The 17805-nt window shown below is 46.2% G+C and overlaps 1 protein-coding gene across 11 annotated transcripts in view; it reads right to left on the bottom strand.

The window, feature by feature from the left end:
* The window catches only part of TENM4 (teneurin transmembrane protein 4), a 2472585-nt gene that overhangs the window by 425812 nt on the left and 2028968 nt on the right, over window positions 1–17805 (bottom strand). For 8 of the 11 annotated variants that reach the window (XM_069639906.1, XM_069639908.1, XM_069639907.1 and 5 more), the window contains 2 exons: window positions 5588–5683; window positions 3317–3552 (listed from right to left, as the gene is read on the bottom strand). In XM_069639906.1, coding sequence (XP_069496007.1) covers window positions 3317–3552; window positions 5588–5683 — 332 coding nt within the window. The remainder of the gene's footprint in view (window positions 1–3316; window positions 3553–5587; window positions 5684–17805) is intronic. The other 3 variants (XM_069639913.1, XM_069639917.1, XM_069639914.1) reach the window with 1 other exon arrangement.

The following is a 17805-nucleotide window of genomic DNA, read 5'->3' as shown; positions in this document are numbered from 1 at the left end:
AAGGAGCACAGAAAGAATAGGGTGATTCCCAAACCACGCCCAGCGCCCTTTTGCAACACACTCAGACGCTCATAATGTCTCTTTTCATCCACTCACCACCACTCAAATTTGGATACCGCAAAAGCATACTCTGTACTACTGCCATTGATATCCTGGCATTTACTGTTCAAGAAAAGCGCTCTGAAACTGACCTGAGCCGTGTGAGCGCTATAAAACACAATAAAAACATATTCATTTAAATTCCTGAAGCTTCCTGTGTAATATGGGTGGAATAAAGGGTTGGGGTGTTCAGCGACGATACTTTAAGGAAATGTTGGTTACAGGCAGCTCATAGGGACTGCCATCCGGACACGCAGTGGACTTCTAGCTGTGCCTACACCCTGTGCCAAGTAGTAGATTCCAGATGGCATGCGCAATCAGGCATATCTCCTGTTCCTTGCTGTTCAATGCTTTGGAGATCTGATCTGCCTTTCCCACGCTTGCAATTGATATCATGTCCTATCCAATCAGAATAAAAGAAGAAGCACACTGTAAAAACTAAAGGGGGTATCTGTACTCCTGCCCTCTATATGGCAGAGCAGAAGCACAGAGCACCCCATCCAAGATTCTCTATAGGGTAGCGAAGGACGAGCAATCAAGGCTTAAGCTCTCAGGAGGTGATACAGGCTGTTACTTAACTACAGTGTAGCCCCCGATCCCCCACAAGGAATGTCCACACTCTGTTATGTGATAACACCGTTCTTTATATAAATAAGGTTAAAAATATACACACAATCAATAATACACTTTGTGCATTGCCAAATCTTATATGGTAAATATGTACAATGTCTATGTGGTACCACAGTTAACTCTTGACTCCTTTAAAATGCACCGACTGACAGTTTAAATGACATACAAGTCCAATAGCAATGTGAATCGACATCAGACATGGTAAGGAAGACAAGTTAGGTTAAACAATGGCAGAATAGTACTCCCACTACCTAGAAGCAGTTATGTGTGAGGATCCCCCACCTGGGTAAACTGTAAAGAAAGTGTATCAACAAGCCCAGTCCATATATGTTCATAATAGTCTTGTTTACTGTTAAAAATGTTCTACTAACCCAATGTACATGGTTTAGCAGAGTTTCTTCGACGGTTTGTTGACGGATCCCTCGTGGGTGTACTCCCTTTAAAGCAGGAGCCACAGGCATCTATAGTCCTCAAAGAAATGTGAGCACTGTCGTCGAGATAGCAGCGTGGTCCTTCGCAGTGCTCGTCGACGATCGGTCATGGAAGGCAAGGCATGCGGTGGACCTCGATGACCAGAGTTTGTTGCTGCAAAGATAACTAAATGAAGAACGTAGGCCCGGCAGCGGTCGTCGGGTGTCGGCGTTGGTGTCGATGATCAGGACTCCACCACGGCTGGCTTTCGGATCTTTGTGGACGTTGGATGGCAGAAAACCCGCCGATGGATTCTCGGTTCGTCAACGACCTCGACTTTCTCCGGCAGGACAAAGCGGTCGGCAGTGATGGCAAGGGAGTGCTTAATTTCAAATGTCTTAGGCAAAGGTGGAGCGGCGCGGCTCCGGTCGTCGAGCAGCATGGCGTCAATCTGTCCCCGCTTCTGGGCAACACGACTCGACGGGCCACCAGCGTTTACAGCTGTCCTCCAAACTCTGGTCGGCGACGATGGACTTCGATGTCCGGGTGATTCACTTCAGATTCCCTGTCCCCTCTCGGCAGCCTTTCAGGACTGGCTTCCAGGATGCCTCGATGAAGATCAGCTTTCTGCACAATGTTCCCACATAGATCGGGAAGAGGTCTCCTAGCCAGGTCCTCTCTTGGATCAGTCCTCAAAGACTCAACAGCTTTCAGATTTTGTCGATGGCAAGCAGCAGCAAAACCTTCTTCTTACAGCTGGGGACAAATATGGAAGCTATAGGCCCACGGAAATGAATGAGGAAGAGGAGGCAGGCTTCGAGTCCATAGAAGGGCTGGCTTGATCGCTGCAGCCACAGCAAGCAGATCGATGCACCCAGCCAAGGACAAGTGGAGACGGGAACGTTCCTGGTTACCAAGACGATAAGCCACCTGCAAGAAATTCCGGCTAGAATCCTCATAATTACAGGAAAGAGAGCTCCATTTTGTGATCTCAACACACACAACCCAGCAGAGCAAGACAGCGCCCATTCAATAAAGGTGGACAGAGAGAGGCTGCTTCCACCAAATTCAGAGGTGGAAATATACAAGTGTTGCTTACGAACTGCCAACTGAATGCACTCTCCCAGGCTTTGGTGATCAGAATTGGCAACATTAGGGAACACACAGCCCCTCCATGTTCATTCTCATTGCCTTGAGAAGGTACACTCAGCCTGGTAACCGTCGAGGGTCCCAGGGCTGGGAGGACCCACTCTGCCCAATCCAGAGTCACCTTTGAAGTGAAGGTATAATATGTTGCAGGAGTCAACATGTTTTTGACGCTCTGAAACACATGTGTATGAGCTCGCAAAAACCTTTATGGAATGGGTAAACTTTAAGCATGCAGGCACTTGTCAGCAGGCAATATTCAACCACGGAGAAGGCACAACAATATGCAGGCCCACAGTGGGCTAGCTGTTAGAGGAATCTTTGCCAACATGAAAAGGGTAAACCAACCTGTAGGACCACCCTGGGAGAGCCCTCTGTGGAGTCTTTGAACACTCAAAGGTGCAATGATGATTGGGCATTCAGTTAGAGTCTACTGCAGTCCAGTCTACTTTTACACCAACAATGAACGGTTTATTTTATGCAGTCATTAAACCGCCTAGCGGCAGCTATGACCCATTGCTAGAGGGTTTGGAGGAGGTCAAGGTTGCCTTAGGACTAGAGAAGATGACCCAGCAATACATTTACCCTAAGTGTAGAACAGACAACCCCTGGTTTGGGCACATGCTCTATTCCCAAGACAATCTGCTCATTATTTCATGTTCTAATCAAAATCAACATGGATGTACGCTGCATTTCTTGGTTTTTGGTTGAGCCCACAGTCAAGCCCAACCTTCACATGGAGTTTATCGATATACTTAAAACAGGAGGCCCACATTTGACATTACGAGGCACCAAAGCATAGAAGAAAGGCATGGTTTAACCACATACTCAGCGGCACATTACTAACTCCTCATGAACACAAGGTTCAATAGTTGGAAAACTACTAGAACCAACTATTGCCTACAGAAAAAGGGCATCGATGATCCCGAGTCATATTTTCCCAACCAGAACAATTGCCTTTAAATGTACTGTGCCGAGTACACAGGGCGACAAACTAATTCAATCGTAAGCAAGGAATAGGAGAATTTACCAATAAAGTACGCCAGAAGGATCACCAGCGTGACGGAGATGATGATGGCACTCAAGGCGGCGCATTTCCAGTTGCAGTACTTGTACGGCTTCTTCAGGTTGAAGGCTGGTCTAGAGAACGTACTGCGGGGCAGGGGTCTGGGAGGGGGAGAATACACAGTGCTGGAAGTCAGGGGGTACCCCGGCGATGTCGTACAAAAGAGGGGCGAAGTACCTCCTGGCTTGAATAGGAAGTGCCTGCAGGGAGAGAAAACAGTTACCGTCATTGACTTGCCGAGGAGAAACGGGTGCAAAGGACATGGCATTTGGGTAGAGGAATGGCGGACGCTCGGAGGTCAATGCCTGGTTCAAGATGGTAGGTTTCTCGGGTGAGAGAGGGAGTACAAGGCAATACTAGGAGGAACTGCAAAAAGACAAAGGCATCAGAGTAGAAAACTCGATTTGTGAATGAGAAAATCAAAGCTGTGAAGACATTCCGCGACGAAGACATCACAGGCATACTAATAGTCAGTAAGAACAGGACTACTAAATAGTATTGTTCTGGTGGTTCAGCTTATGGAACACAAGGCTATGGCTTAGTGCTCTTTGGGAATTCATATGGTTCTTAGTTTCCTGCTCTAAATTGAACTCTGACCCACGTTTTGTTTTTCATCCATAGTAGTTGCAGTAAATTTGTTAACGTTTGCGGATGCCGGTGTCTCCCTTTTGATATCCCCCACTGTGTGTTACAGCTAAAGCATGATCTGCACCATGATGCCACTGTCCCACCCGGAAGGAAATCTACTTAATAGGAACAGTAGCAATTGTTCTTGAAATTGAAAGTTCACCTGTCAGCAATCTCATTTATATCTTTTTCTCAAAGCCTCAATTTGCTTCTTCATACAATTGTATGCGTGTGTGTCTCTTAAAATGTGGCCTTCTGTAGGAATCAATGACTCCTTGGGCTGCAGCCTTTGCTTCTCCAGATATTTTGAACTACAACTCCCAGCAGCTCTAGCCAGAACAGTCAAGGGTGAGAGATCATGGGAGTCCCCGTCAAAAACATCAGGGAAGCTGTGGTTTGCAGACCCCTGAAGTAGGGTAAGACACTGCCGCGCACAACAGGTGTGCAGGGTTGCAGGCACCACAATGTGTCAACAACCCGAGCAGTCAGTAATGTTGTGATGGCTGAATTCCTACAAAGCAGATAGTCGCGTAGAAACGACATCTTGCTGAATTTAAAGAAAGAGGACACCAGATAGCAAACAGAAAGGGCCGCTGAAAAAAAATCATATCAGGGACACTATCGAGTTGTGCAGTTTATTTAAACAAAATGTGATTCCTGTCATCTTTTAGGGCCCTTCTGAGCTGGGACCCTTTAAATCGTACAGGTGAAGCCAGCGGTGTAGAAGATTCTTCAGGGTGGTTTCATTTCATGGCTTAATCTCTGCAATCTGACAAAGGTCTGAAACATGTGCCTCTCCTGATGTTTTGAGCTACAACTCCAATGGTCCCACACCATTGACTTTGTTGGCTATGAATGATGGGAAGTGTGGTCCAAAACATCTGGAGAGCCAAAGGTTGCAGATCCGTGTCACCGATAAACTATATTAACAACAACACCTGACAAATACCAAGGTTAACACAGTAACAGTGTTCAGAAATCACAATATAAACAAATCCCCTGTGAATCTCAGCAGGGGATAGGGAGGTTCCATGGCAGCATTTTCCATCGTAGCAGAATTCATCGCATTTGTTTCATTGAGTTGTGCCGCCAATGTATGTGTGGGGCGGGTTAGGGTAATAAGAAAGGTGGAGGGGGCTTGGAGGGGTGGCGCGGGGTGGCCCCCACATACATCTGTGGCAAAAACTACTCAAATAAATGTGTAGAATTCTGCTGCGATGAAAAAACCTTGATGGAATCACACAGAAACTTGAGCAGCATGGCCACCATCTTGAAAGGACTAAGCATAGTGCCATCATGAAGTGAACAACCAAATAGCAAATGAGATAGTATGGATCAGCATATTAATGAGACTTCATTAATATGTACAGGACACTGGGCTGGGAGGTGCGGTCTCAGATTAACCATTCGATGCACGGGGCCAAGACTTTACAACCGGCGCCCCAGCTTAGGCTGCCGGCTGCCAAAGTACTGGGAGCCCAAAGCATCAGTGCAGCCTCCAAGGAGCTAAACTCACCATTTAGCTTTGGGAAGAAATGTGATTAGTGCGTGCGGCGAGGCCAAATGACTTCACAGTAAATAAGATGAGTGCATAAGCGAACCACATACCCATCAAAGGCACCGTCATGCCGGGAGGAGGTGAGAATGTCCATTTCAATGAGGTTGTCCTGCAATGTCTCTAGGAATGTCTGCTTTGCTATGTTTCTACATACAGATGGAAACATGAATGAAGGCCGTGAGTCATGCATCTATGAAGTGACATTCTCCAAAACATGGTCTTGCATGCGGCAGGGCATTTGTGACCTTAAAGTGGTTGACCGATACTTATACATATAGCAACATTATACCATAGTCACTGGAATTTTCCCGGAATAAGACTTTCTATCAATTAGCACTGCATATACAACGTGTCCACAGTCCAATAACAATATTAGTGAAAATAGTAATACAATATTTAGCATTGCAACTGAGCTAGCACCATGTTGTTAGCAGCAACATATCCATCAAATACAGACCTACTCATTTATTTAAAAACAGTGTCAAAAAGATTTTTGAACCATGAACATTTTACGCTGGTCAACCGCATACTTGGGTACCGTGTGGACAATTCCGCGATCAGCAAAAAACATTGGAAAGATATGTTACCTTCTGATTTCAAAAGGCAATCTCCACGTCACGCAGCACGACTCCAAGCCCTTTGCCTACATCAATGATAATTACAGAGCGGGCTTAATCGTCCACCATGGCTTGTCGATATAGGATTAGAGAAATTCAATTTCTAATATTTTTAGTCGAGCAGAGGCAAGGTCCCAGAAGCTGAACCGTAGCATGTGTTCATTTTCGATGGGTATGCCAGCAGGTCTGATATCGCTTAATCATCCTTTGGACTTGAGGCTAGACGCCGCGGTCTTGGCATGGCCGCTTAATTTCAAGAGGAGAGGGATTGTCTTATTATTGTCAATGAATCTATTAGCCGTAAATCAGACTTATCACTAGTAGCGTGTGTGTGTGCGTGTGTGCGTGTGGGCGTGTGCGCGTGTGTGTGTGTGTGTGTGTGCGCGCGTGCGTGTGTGGACGAATGACGTTCATTACTATCCGGCGGCAACGTGGTCATCAGTGGCCTTCCATTGAGCTGCCCGTCCTGGGAATCATCCTCTTGGCTGGCAAGCCCACTATTACTCTAGTGTCCTGGATCAGGCACCAGGCATGTTGAGGATGACATTTACCAGATTAAGGTGGTCCTACGTTATTATAGGTCTGGGACTGCGTCGGTACACCTTAAGACACTAGATAGGCTTTCGCCAGTTTAGCTCCACATATCCATGTAAGCCATCTGAAGCAGAACACCACAGGCCATGCACCCAGAGGGTGCAGATTCATCTTACAAGGAAGGCGTGGCAATTATTTGCCATTGATGAAGTTAAGAGCAAGACTTTAATTCCTTTTTTGAGCCACGTCTCAGTGTCGTCTTGGTGCTATTGTTAAATGGTAGCATTTTGTAGAGACACTCTTATCTTGCCGTATCAGTTCTCATTGTGTATGGACACTGCTATGTTAGTAAAGTGTATAGGACGTTGTGGAAGTCTGCAGCACTGGACTATAGTCTCCTCATTACCATCCAACGCTAGTGTGGGACCATGGTTTGGCAGGCTGTGCTTGCTCAGTAAGGAGTTTGCCTATATTCCTTCGCTCTGTAGGGCGTGCTCGACATTCAATGAAACGCTAGTGGGTCTACTAAGAGTAAAAGACACGAGCCACAGGAACTTCTTTAGGTGGTAGGATGTTCCTACATAGTAGAAGTGCTCCTTCTGTGCATCCACAAGACCCACTCTTATCGCCTTGGATTCTAGGCTGGGCTCCTCCATAGACATCCGTAGGCTCAAAAGCCGGAAATGATGGTGTGGCAGTAGTCTTTGGCATAGCGCAGAGGCATGTGGTTCACAGACATGGGACTGTGCAGTACCACATTTCTAAACCATGTTTACGGGATAGGAAGATTCTATTCCAGGAGATTTGGCTGAATGCAAAACCATTGCATTTGTTTGACCGAATATGGCTTAAAATATATGTGTGGGGGGGTAGGTAAGGGTAATAATTAAGGTGGAGGAGGGGAATGGCGCGGGGGTCTCCCTCCTGCATATATTGACGGCCAAATGATGTAAGAGGAGAGAACAGTAGGCGTTTTTCAATTTGACCAAATCTCTACGATCAAATCACATAGCAGCATTCTCACAATTTGATTTCGTTTCTGCCCTTGAGGTCAGGAGATGCAAGCGATCGTGGGAATTGCTCCAGATACTGGGGAAGTAGAGTGGATCCCACTGCATATTTTCCTGCAAAGGACGCGTTTTGCTGAAATCACCAGAATGCATTGCGATACACATGGCAGAATGAATGTAAGCAAAATGGCAACTTTGCCTGAAGCATTTATATTTGAGGTCTACTCTCTATATTACTCTCTGTTAGCAATGAAGTATACCTAGGAAGTTTGGACCTTAATCTTTGTCCATCCGGTCCTTGTAAAGTGTGACGTGGCAGGGGGAAGACAGTGACGGCGGGTTCAGTGAATATTAGCTTAGGGGGCAGGGGGGATCAAAATCAAACTGGAAACAGAGTCTTAGTAACGATTGCCTAATCGGTTGTATACGAATTGACCGTTTTACAACTGCTCGAATGACAATTGACCTTTTCACAATTGACCGAATTGTGAAGGTCAATTGTACCATATATGTGAGGGGAAACCCCCCGCAACCTCCCACCCAACATATATATATATATATATATATATATATATATATATATATATATATATATATATATATATATATATATATATATATATATATATATATATATTCGGTCAATTGTGAAAAGGTCAATTGTGAAAAGGTCAATTGTGACCCTTTAAATTCGGTCAATTGTTCATTCGAACAATTGTAAACGACGAATTTGGGTAATACCGCCTAATCCTCGCGGGTCAGGTCTATAGGCCAGAAGAGGGAACTGCACCGCGGCCAGTGTTTGAGAAATGATGCGCTCGCGCAGGCAGGTGTAGGTACTCTAGAAGGCAGACCTGCTTTGCATGTGGCTATTGGCTCTCCCAGAGTACAAGGGCAATTCTATTTTGACCCACACGCTTAGAGGCCAACAATAAGAAAAAAACGGTTTCACTTGGTGGCCTATAACATAGTGACGCTTCTCCTGTTCCAGCACCAGGTCTCCCTTCATTACCTCCCATACGCTCTTCAGACTGGCCTGCAATGGCTTGCACTCCGCACCCCAGTCATACACAAGGTCCTGCTACACACGCGCGCATAACCAGGGCTCTGCAATATTTTGCATTGCAATCCCATCAGTACCGATCAGCATAATGATTGATGAGGGATCATGGGAGTCAGTCCAAAACATATAGGGCGCCTCAGGTTACTGACCACTGCTCGAAGGGTATTGGGGCTGAACGGCCAAGCGCCCTTTGCCTGCCTTCGTCAATGCGTCACTCAATACCTTTAATTGTTAAAACCTAACTTTTCCACAAACATTTAGGTGCATATGCAGTCCCCTGCACGCCTACTCCATGCCCACGCTACACTGCATATTACTTACCACACCGACCCATACCTGCCTACATATCAAAATGAAAAATCCAGAGATCTATGTCACTGGAATGCCCCGCCCGCACGCTCTTAAGGCCAATCCCACATGTTTGCAGGGCCACGCCCACACGAGGTGTTTTGTGTAAGATAAAGACTGAAAGTTTGTGCATGCCCTGACCTCACATGCACAGTCACATGTTGAGCAAGGCCACCGTGCACGAAATAGAATACAAGACGGATGACTGCCTTTCGGCACGACAGACCCACACCCTGACCTCCTTTCTGGATGGAAATGCTGTTTTGCTGCCCGTATTTATCAACATGAAACTCCTCGTACGGACGGCTGGAAAACCCAGAGGCTCAACTCTCTTCCGCGGGGACCCAGAGAGGAGCGTAAAAACCCAGAGTCTCCAGGCTAAACACAGAGGTTCAGCAGGTATGCACCTACCTGTGAATGCCCACTCCAGCTTGTGTCTGCTGTTATAACTCATCCTCTTAAATTGGAAATCCCAAAGGGCAAAGACCCTCTCAGCTTCGGTCTCCTACAGAGTCTTCCGGTTGTTAACATGTGTGTACCCAGAGCTTATCTGTAGCCCCCGCGCCCTCTTCCCATCGCCTGCCAAAGCCATATAATGGGGAGCGAAATTATGACATCAGCTCCAAAGTAACATCCTGCGAACAGTGTTCCTCGATGATATTAGGGGGACCAAATTAAAAAAAAACTGGGACAGGACAGAGACATAGAAGTAGGACTAAAATAAATATTAATAAAACTGTACTCCTACATCTATGTCGCTGACCCATTGCAGGGGGCAGGGAGGGGGTGTGCTCACAGGCACACTCATCTCATTGGAGGAGAGCGGCCAGGGAGCGTTAACGGGAGGAAATGGGGGCGTGAATTCCATTTCACACCCCCACTCGTGCAGGAAGAGTTGCACCGGGACCTGATTTCGAAATCGGGTCCTGGCAAAAACCGGGACCGTAGCCACCCACCCTTGCAAACCCGGGATGGGTTTTTTAAAATGTTAAAACTACCGTGACCCCGGAAGGAGGGAGATTTACTGGGACTGTCCCAGGAAAACCGGGACGTCTGGTCACCCTAGATGATATGGACCTCAGAGAAACAAATAAGGGGTAAAGAAGAGCAAGTTTGCCACTTTCTATTTCTGATCCTCACTTTCATCCATGCAGGTGTATTTCACCACCAGAACAAAGACAGAGATTCGGGTTTTTTTGTTTCACTCAATCACCGCACTTTACCAGGGCCATTAGCAAAAGTCAAAATGGCGCCAGTGGGAGTATTTCTTTCATCCCAGCGTCCGCCACGCAGATGCACGTCTACTCAATGATGCTCACTCGACATTTCTTCCCGTGTTCACAGTCGCGCAGCCCCATTGGGGCTCTGGCTTCCTTCCAAGTTTCCTGTCGAAATGCTGGTCTTATTTTGGCCCCATAAGGCAGGCTGATCTTCCCCAAACACAGCTGGAGGTTTCCAGCGTGTAGCCAGCGGGAAAGACACGAAAGAGCATGGATAGATTTATATGTATGGCAATGCTTTGCACAGTATGATGGTATGATGGCGTAGACACATTACAACCATGTTCATGATAACCTATAGATTATGCATTAGATTGATTCAAATGAATATTGATTTAGGCTAGGATGCATACACTTATTTCTTGGAGTCAGGCTGCTCAATTGATTAATTATAGAATGGACTGTCTGAGAAAATATGCACTTTGTGGCTTGAAGTTCAAATAATAAGAATATTTGGACAGTACATTTATATGTCCAATTCAGTTTTTGGCACTCAGCCATAACTGTACGTAATGTACAACCCGCAGATTAAGTGTGCCAGCCAGGCCACGAGGTACTGCTGCCGTCCTATTGTTTTTCCAGAGCAGCACTGTTCTTGTGGCCCTTCTGGTGCCAGTGTTTCACGACTATTAAGGTGGCAGGTTTTGCCTGTGTGGCAGGACCAACCTCCCCTTGGACTGGGGGTGGGAGATGTCAACTGGAAACTAGAGTCGCAATGACATGGGGTGCCATATAGAGAAGGAATCGGTGGAGTTTCTGGAGGTACCACAACCTCGTGGCCACAGCCTCACTTTTGGAGCCATGTGTGTGTACATGATAATACAAACCAAAGGCTCTGTATCTGGTTCTATGTTTTTCCATCAACGGCTATTTTTTTTTGATGGATTTTTTAACGAAAAGTTTTTGCTGAAAAAACCCATTAAAAAAGTTTTTATTTTGGGGAGGGGTGGCAGCCCACCTCCCGTATTGTTTTTTTACTACCCCCTCTATATTTTTCTTTGGGGTTTTTCGGCAAACCATTTTCGTTAATAAAACCATCGAAAAAATAGCTGTCGATGAAAGAACGGTATATGGTGTATCTGTCTATCGTTCTTTCTTTTAAACAAGAACATATGTCTGCATAACTGGGCTTTGATGAACACACTGTACCTCCTCGCAGAATTCACTGCAGTCACTTATGTTATCCCTTTACATGTACTATGACCTACGCCTCTCCATTAAACAGCAAACGATTGACAGCGAGTGATGGGAGGAAATGGGGCAAATGGAGACTGACTGGACTTAATGACTGGCCCATAAACAGGCAGACTGATCTGTAGAAAGAGAGACCCACGGACAAACAGAAAACTGATTCTCAGTCATGCGGGCATAGGCAGGCAGACAGGCTGATCTGCGGAGAGATCCACAGATATGTGGATACACTGGGCCATGGAGGGGTCCTCGGATAGACAGAATCTTTGTCAGATGGGCAGACTGATCCATAGGCAGGAAAACAGGCAGATACCCTGGTCCATAGGTGGGCCCACAGATACACAGATTCACAGTCACCTGGGCAGACTGAATCATATGGACTGATCCACAGATTCTGAAACTTATGGCCAATGCACTGATCCACAGATTCGTAGTCACGCGGGAGACTGATCCCTTGACAGAGAGCAGCTTGGCTAAAGTTCTACATGTGCAGCAGGTCCGTAAAGCCAACACAGACCAGAAAAATATACTACACAGGATACATAGAGTGCAACAACGCATGGAGAACAGAAAAAAAGACACTGCAATCGAGAGATAGAGCTAGAATAGGTATATTTAGCAATATAAAGGTCAAGAGAAGAAGAGAAGACGTAACGTGAGGTCTCATTAGAGGTAGGTGAAGCTGCAGGTAGTGGAAAAGAGAGCGTGGGAGAAGGAGAACCGGATACAAAAAGAGAGTGATTTAAAGAGAACCTGAAAAGGAGGCAGAAAGAAGCACATATTTGAATATATTGAAATACAGCCGGAGACAGGTAGTTGTGCATCAGGGGATATATATAAACACTATCAGATAAGAGTGGTAGATAGAGGAACTGATGCAGCTAGAGCAGTATCGGCCCAAAATGTCGATCAAAAATTGCTCAATGCGCGTTTACTGCTCATTCGGTGGCAAAACTATTCTGCATCCCATTACACTGAACAAGGGGAGCGGAGATCTCCCCTGCTGCCCTTGTTTGGTGTAATGGGCTCCCCGCTTCCATTACATGGATAGCAGTGAACAATAAAGAAAGAAAAAGAAAAAAAAAGGACCCTGCCGTGCTTGTTCCGACCCACATTAGTGGAGGGGAACTGACACCGCAGGAATAGAGGGGAGTTGGCGGCACACAAGTGTGTGGCCAAAAGGTAAGTAGGGAGAAAAAGTGGAAGCGGGCATGGGAGTGTAGGCAAAAGTGATCAATGTGATCACTGCATCTCACCGTATTTGTATTCAGCATTTTCTTTGTCGCCATTTTTGGCGGTGCAGTGATCACATAGATGGATACCGCGAGGTCAATACAGAGAGAGACCCACAGAGGGATAAGTGTTTAGCAGGTGCTTGATGCAATGGGAAGAAGGAACGACCTCACAGCATGGAGGCTACAGTTGACCCTGCACAAGCACAGGAAACTGAACACTCATCCCGGCTCCTGGGCCTAGTCCTTGAAGTCCTCTTTTGAATCAGCTCACAGGCCTTGCAGCGGACCAAGCAGCAGACGCCCAGGCAGCTTCCTCTTCGCCCTGCAATTTCCAGAAGGTGGACTCGGGCTGTGCACGACCTCAAGGCCTCAGCCAATGAAGGCGTCGCCCCTCTTGCTCAGAGTCTGGGTGCGGTGCTAATGAGGGCGCGTGCGCGCGCTCCTGTGACTGGGAGCAGGAGCACTGTTTCCCCACCGCAGGCATTGATTCCTATGACCCCGCTCCTCTCCAGCAGACAGACTCAAGTCTCCGCAGCTTGTCTGAAGCCTGCGATCTTTTAATTACTGAAATAATGCATCTAGTGCTGGTTAATAAGTCTCCTCCAGCGCGCCTGCCTCTATCGGCGTGGAGTATTTACTGTGTCTCTCTCTCGCGCGCTACTGAAACATCAATTCTATAGGCTTTTGGCAATGAGTCGGGTAATGCGAGCGCCCACACTCTGTGTACTGGCTGTTCAGCGCCCGCACGCTTGCCTGTCTGGAGATCCTTAGCCAGGGTCGGTCTGGGGCATAACATTGTCTCAGGCACCAATGCAAAAAGTGGCCCACAGTTTCAAATGGCTATTCATTCCATCTGTGACACTCTTTGAATACTAGCCAAGGGGGAGTTTTTGTAGGGTGACCAGACGTCCTGGTTTTCCCGGGACAGTCCAGGGAAAATCGCCCTCTGTCCCGGGGTTCCGATAGTTTTTTTCATTTTGCAAACCCGGTACGGGGTTTGCAATGGTGGGTGACCACGGTCACTGTTTGTGCCTGACCCGATTTCGAAATCCCGAAATCGGGTCCCGGCGCAACTCTAACTGCGAGAATGGGGGCGTGAAAAGCATTTCACAGCCCCATTTCCTCCCCCTTCCCGTCCCTTGCCACTTTCCTCCAATGAGAGGGGTGTGCATGTGAGCACACCCTCTCCGAGCCCCCGCAACAGGCCATAGACATAGAAGTAGGACTGTATTTTTTATTTATGTATGTTAGTCCTACTTCTATGTCTATGGCCTGTCCGGGTTTTTGTGTGAAAAATCTGGTCACCCTAGTTTTTGAATAAAATGTGATGCAAATTGTGCATTTTAAAGAATATTTATTCAGCAACACTGGTCAAAACTACTAGCCACATAGTGAAGTAACTCATCAAACTGGCCCACATTGGCCAAAAAAGTGGCCCACTTTGACCCAAAAAGCAGGCCCACACCAGCATTGTGCGTTTTTGGTTCAGGCCATGGGCCTATTGCCTTACAGGCCAGTCCGAGTCTGTCCTTAGCCAAATATAATGAGGGAAAGGCCAGCGAACGCATCAGAAGATGCAGCGATTCCACGTAAACAGAGAGCGGAGACCTGCAGAAAATACACAGCGCCATGGTTGGGGGTGCGGAGGGGGGGGCTACAGAGCAACAGTGAGAGCGGGGGGAGGAAGAGAACAGTTAAGTTAACCGCCTGCATGAAAGCCTCGCAAAGCAACCATAGTTCACCCATTGTCCTGAACCACTCATGACCTCACACGTGGCATGCACGCATCCACATTTCCCACAAGGCACCAGGAAAAAATAGCTAAGTAAAACCAGGAGCACCTTCTGTTCAGGGTCGGACTGGGGCGTACAACTGTCTCGGGCACCAATGGAAAAGTGGCCTGCAGTAGGAACGTAGACGTTTGGTTTTCATGGGGGGAACCTGGAGCTGGGAGCTCTTTGAGTAGTATCCAAGGGGGAGGTTTTTGATAAAATGTGATGCAAAGTGTGCATTTTTAAGAATATGTATTCAGTAACACTGGTCAAGACTACTAGGCGCATGGTGAAGTAGCTCATCAAACTGTCGCACAAGGCCCGAAAAAGTGGCCAACTTTGACCCAAAAAAATGGCACACACTAGAATTTTATGTTTTTGGTTCAGGTAATGCCCTATAGGCCAGTCCGAGTCTGACAACGAGGTGCCAACTTAAAAAAGAGTGCACGTGGAGCAGACATATTATTAAATAGTCTTTGTGGGTGTCTTATGTCTTCTTTGCCAACCATAACTGCCACATTTCTGTTTTTAAGGTCATGCGCTCCATATATAACGTCTCATCACCTAAAGATTTACCAGTGAATTTTTCAGTGGGATGTTAACTGAATGCTAGTAGCGCTACTGAAGGTTTTTCAGTGGGTTGTTCTCTGAATGCTATAACGGTACTGAAGGTTTTTCAGTGGGTTGTTCACTGAATGCTATAACGGTACTGAAGGTTTTTCAGAGGGTTGTTCACTGAATGCTATAACGGTACTGAAGGTTTTTCATTGGGTTGTTCACTGAATGCTATAACGGTACTGAAGGTTTTTCAGTAGGATGTTCACTTAATGCTATAACGCTACGGAAGGTTTTTCAGTGGGTTGTTCACTGAATGCTATAACGCCACTGAAGGTTTTTGGTGGGTTGTTCACTGAATGCTATAACGCTACTGAAGGTTTTTCAGTGGGATGCTCACTGAATGCTATAACACTACTGAAGGATTTTCAGTGACTTTTTTAATGATCAGCCCTAAAATGCCCATAGTGACGACTGGGCATGGTCTGAAGTCATGACCTGCTGATCCCACACTCATGACACACCCAAAGTACCCGATGGGTATGGTCAACAGATATTCCCTGACTTCCTTTGTGGCACACCTTAGTACGTCTGTGGGTTGTGGTATGACCCAGGGGGTTGCTAGAACACCCTTGCCACATTTTTCAGCATGGAACCTGCAACTACCCACACCGAGTCTGCAGACCAAGAAGGCATCCGATTCAAACATTTTCTGTAACCAATCATAAATGTTCTCTTTCCATAACAAATCACATTCCTCAGTACTATTTTCTTTGGTCCAGCCCAACACCTAAATCAACCAATAAGGTTTTGCATTAGCAGTATGCGGCATCTGGCTATTTCATCTAAAGCATTACCATCGAATGCCATTCCATCGACAAAATTGCATCCAAAGAATATGCATCGAATGCATGTTTTTTCAAGGTAAAGGGGTTAGTGTTATTTATAACGGGGTTTAAAGGGTAAAAAACGGGAGTTCGGGGGGGGAACCCCCATTAAAAAAAATAAAAAGGAAAAAACATGCAATCAAAGGTAATTTTTTCGATGTATTTTTTTTTAGATGGAATGGTCATTCGATGGTAAAAATTCGATGTAATGACCATAAACTGCAGTATGCCGGTGAACTAATTAGCCTGCAAGCTCAATATATCACTAACTCGTCATTTCTCTTTTTGACATTAAAAACCACCCAACGAATTTTCACAAGAACAAGCGAAGGTGGCAAGTTCGACCAGATGCTCCCTTCTCATTCCAGTCTCCATCCAGCCCTGTGGGAGTGTGCACGGAAAGGCGACCTTGGTGACCCCACTCTATAAGTTTGCCTCTCTCTGGATGGAATGTCACAAGGTTTTTAAAACAATTCAGAGTAAGGTATACCTTTGTTGGAAGGTTTTGTGTAGTTTCGTTGAACAGCGTCAACGGTACTACATATGAAAGCTTGCACTTCCTATGGGGAGTACAAATGAACCATCGTTACAGAGACAGCATTGTCAACCCTGTGATAAATATATATAAAGACGGAGAGAGAGCGAAAAGAGAGAAAGAGGGAGATAACAGTATGCAGATCAATAGGTCCATCAATCATAGGGTAAAAGGGATTCATATATTGAGAATTAGCAATAGATAGAAACATACATGCCATGTAACAGTCATAGACCAATTGATCCATAGGTAGCTTGATGTACAGTGATAGACATGGATTAATCCACAGATCAACAGATGACAAGACTCATAGAAAGAAAGCTTGATCGATGCAAAGATACTCAGACCAATCAATGGATCCATAGGGAGAGAAGTCCATGAATGGAGAGATAGCAAGACAGAGGGATGTAGACAGACATACAGATAAACCTACAATAGGAGGTTACTCACAGCAGTAGGCATGCACGCCTAACAAGACCCCTGCTCCCGGGCACGGATGACTTGCATTGTGTACCAACATACTAGTCTCAAAACCTGTCCGACCCAATTATCGCAACACTTGTGGACATATCCGCTTTTTCCTTTTGCAGAACCATGGCCGACCTAACGGAACTAACACACCCGTGCTATCACAAAACGTTCTTCCCCCGCTGAAGTCCGCCTCCCTGTGTTCATAGCATCTATTTCTGGCTTTCCCATTCTCTTATCTTCGCCATCAATCATTCTATTTGCCAGAGCAAGCCATGGTCTAAACACCTCTGGCAGGGGTGCAGTGCACCATTACACAGACGAGCCTGGGTGCTGGGGTTCTTCTAACGTGGGGACTTGGCGCAGCGTAAAGCAGATCAACATAACATTATATTTCTTTCTTCACTTTCAAATGAAAAATATAATTTAGGGATCCAAAATTCTTAAAGGAGTATCTCAACGGCTGATGCCATTGCTGCTTGTTAGGGAGAAATCTCTGTTTAGGCTGAATTTCCTAACCTAGTGAGTCCCCCAGCAGCTTTGCTGGATTTTTGGGGTTTATTTTTTTCTCCTGCCAAGAGTGAGACTCTTTTACCCTCACTCTTGGACATGATTTGAGTGTGTTCCTTCGACTCTAGATGTGTTTAATGGGCTATGGGGTCTTTTACTCCATAGGGCTTCATGTGTTTTTGTGATGTGTGTTACACAGCACCCTCCGTGCAGTAACACAGGGGTGTCATAGTGACCCCCCAGTATAGACTCCATACCCTGGG

This window comes from Ambystoma mexicanum, chromosome 7q, assembly GCF_040938575.1.
Source record: "Ambystoma mexicanum isolate Mex_15411 chromosome 7q, UKY_AmexF1_1, whole genome shotgun sequence".
NCBI classification, from domain to species: Eukaryota; Metazoa; Chordata; class Amphibia; order Caudata; family Ambystomatidae; genus Ambystoma; species Ambystoma mexicanum.
This window is presented reverse-complemented; position numbering and strand designations above follow the sequence as displayed.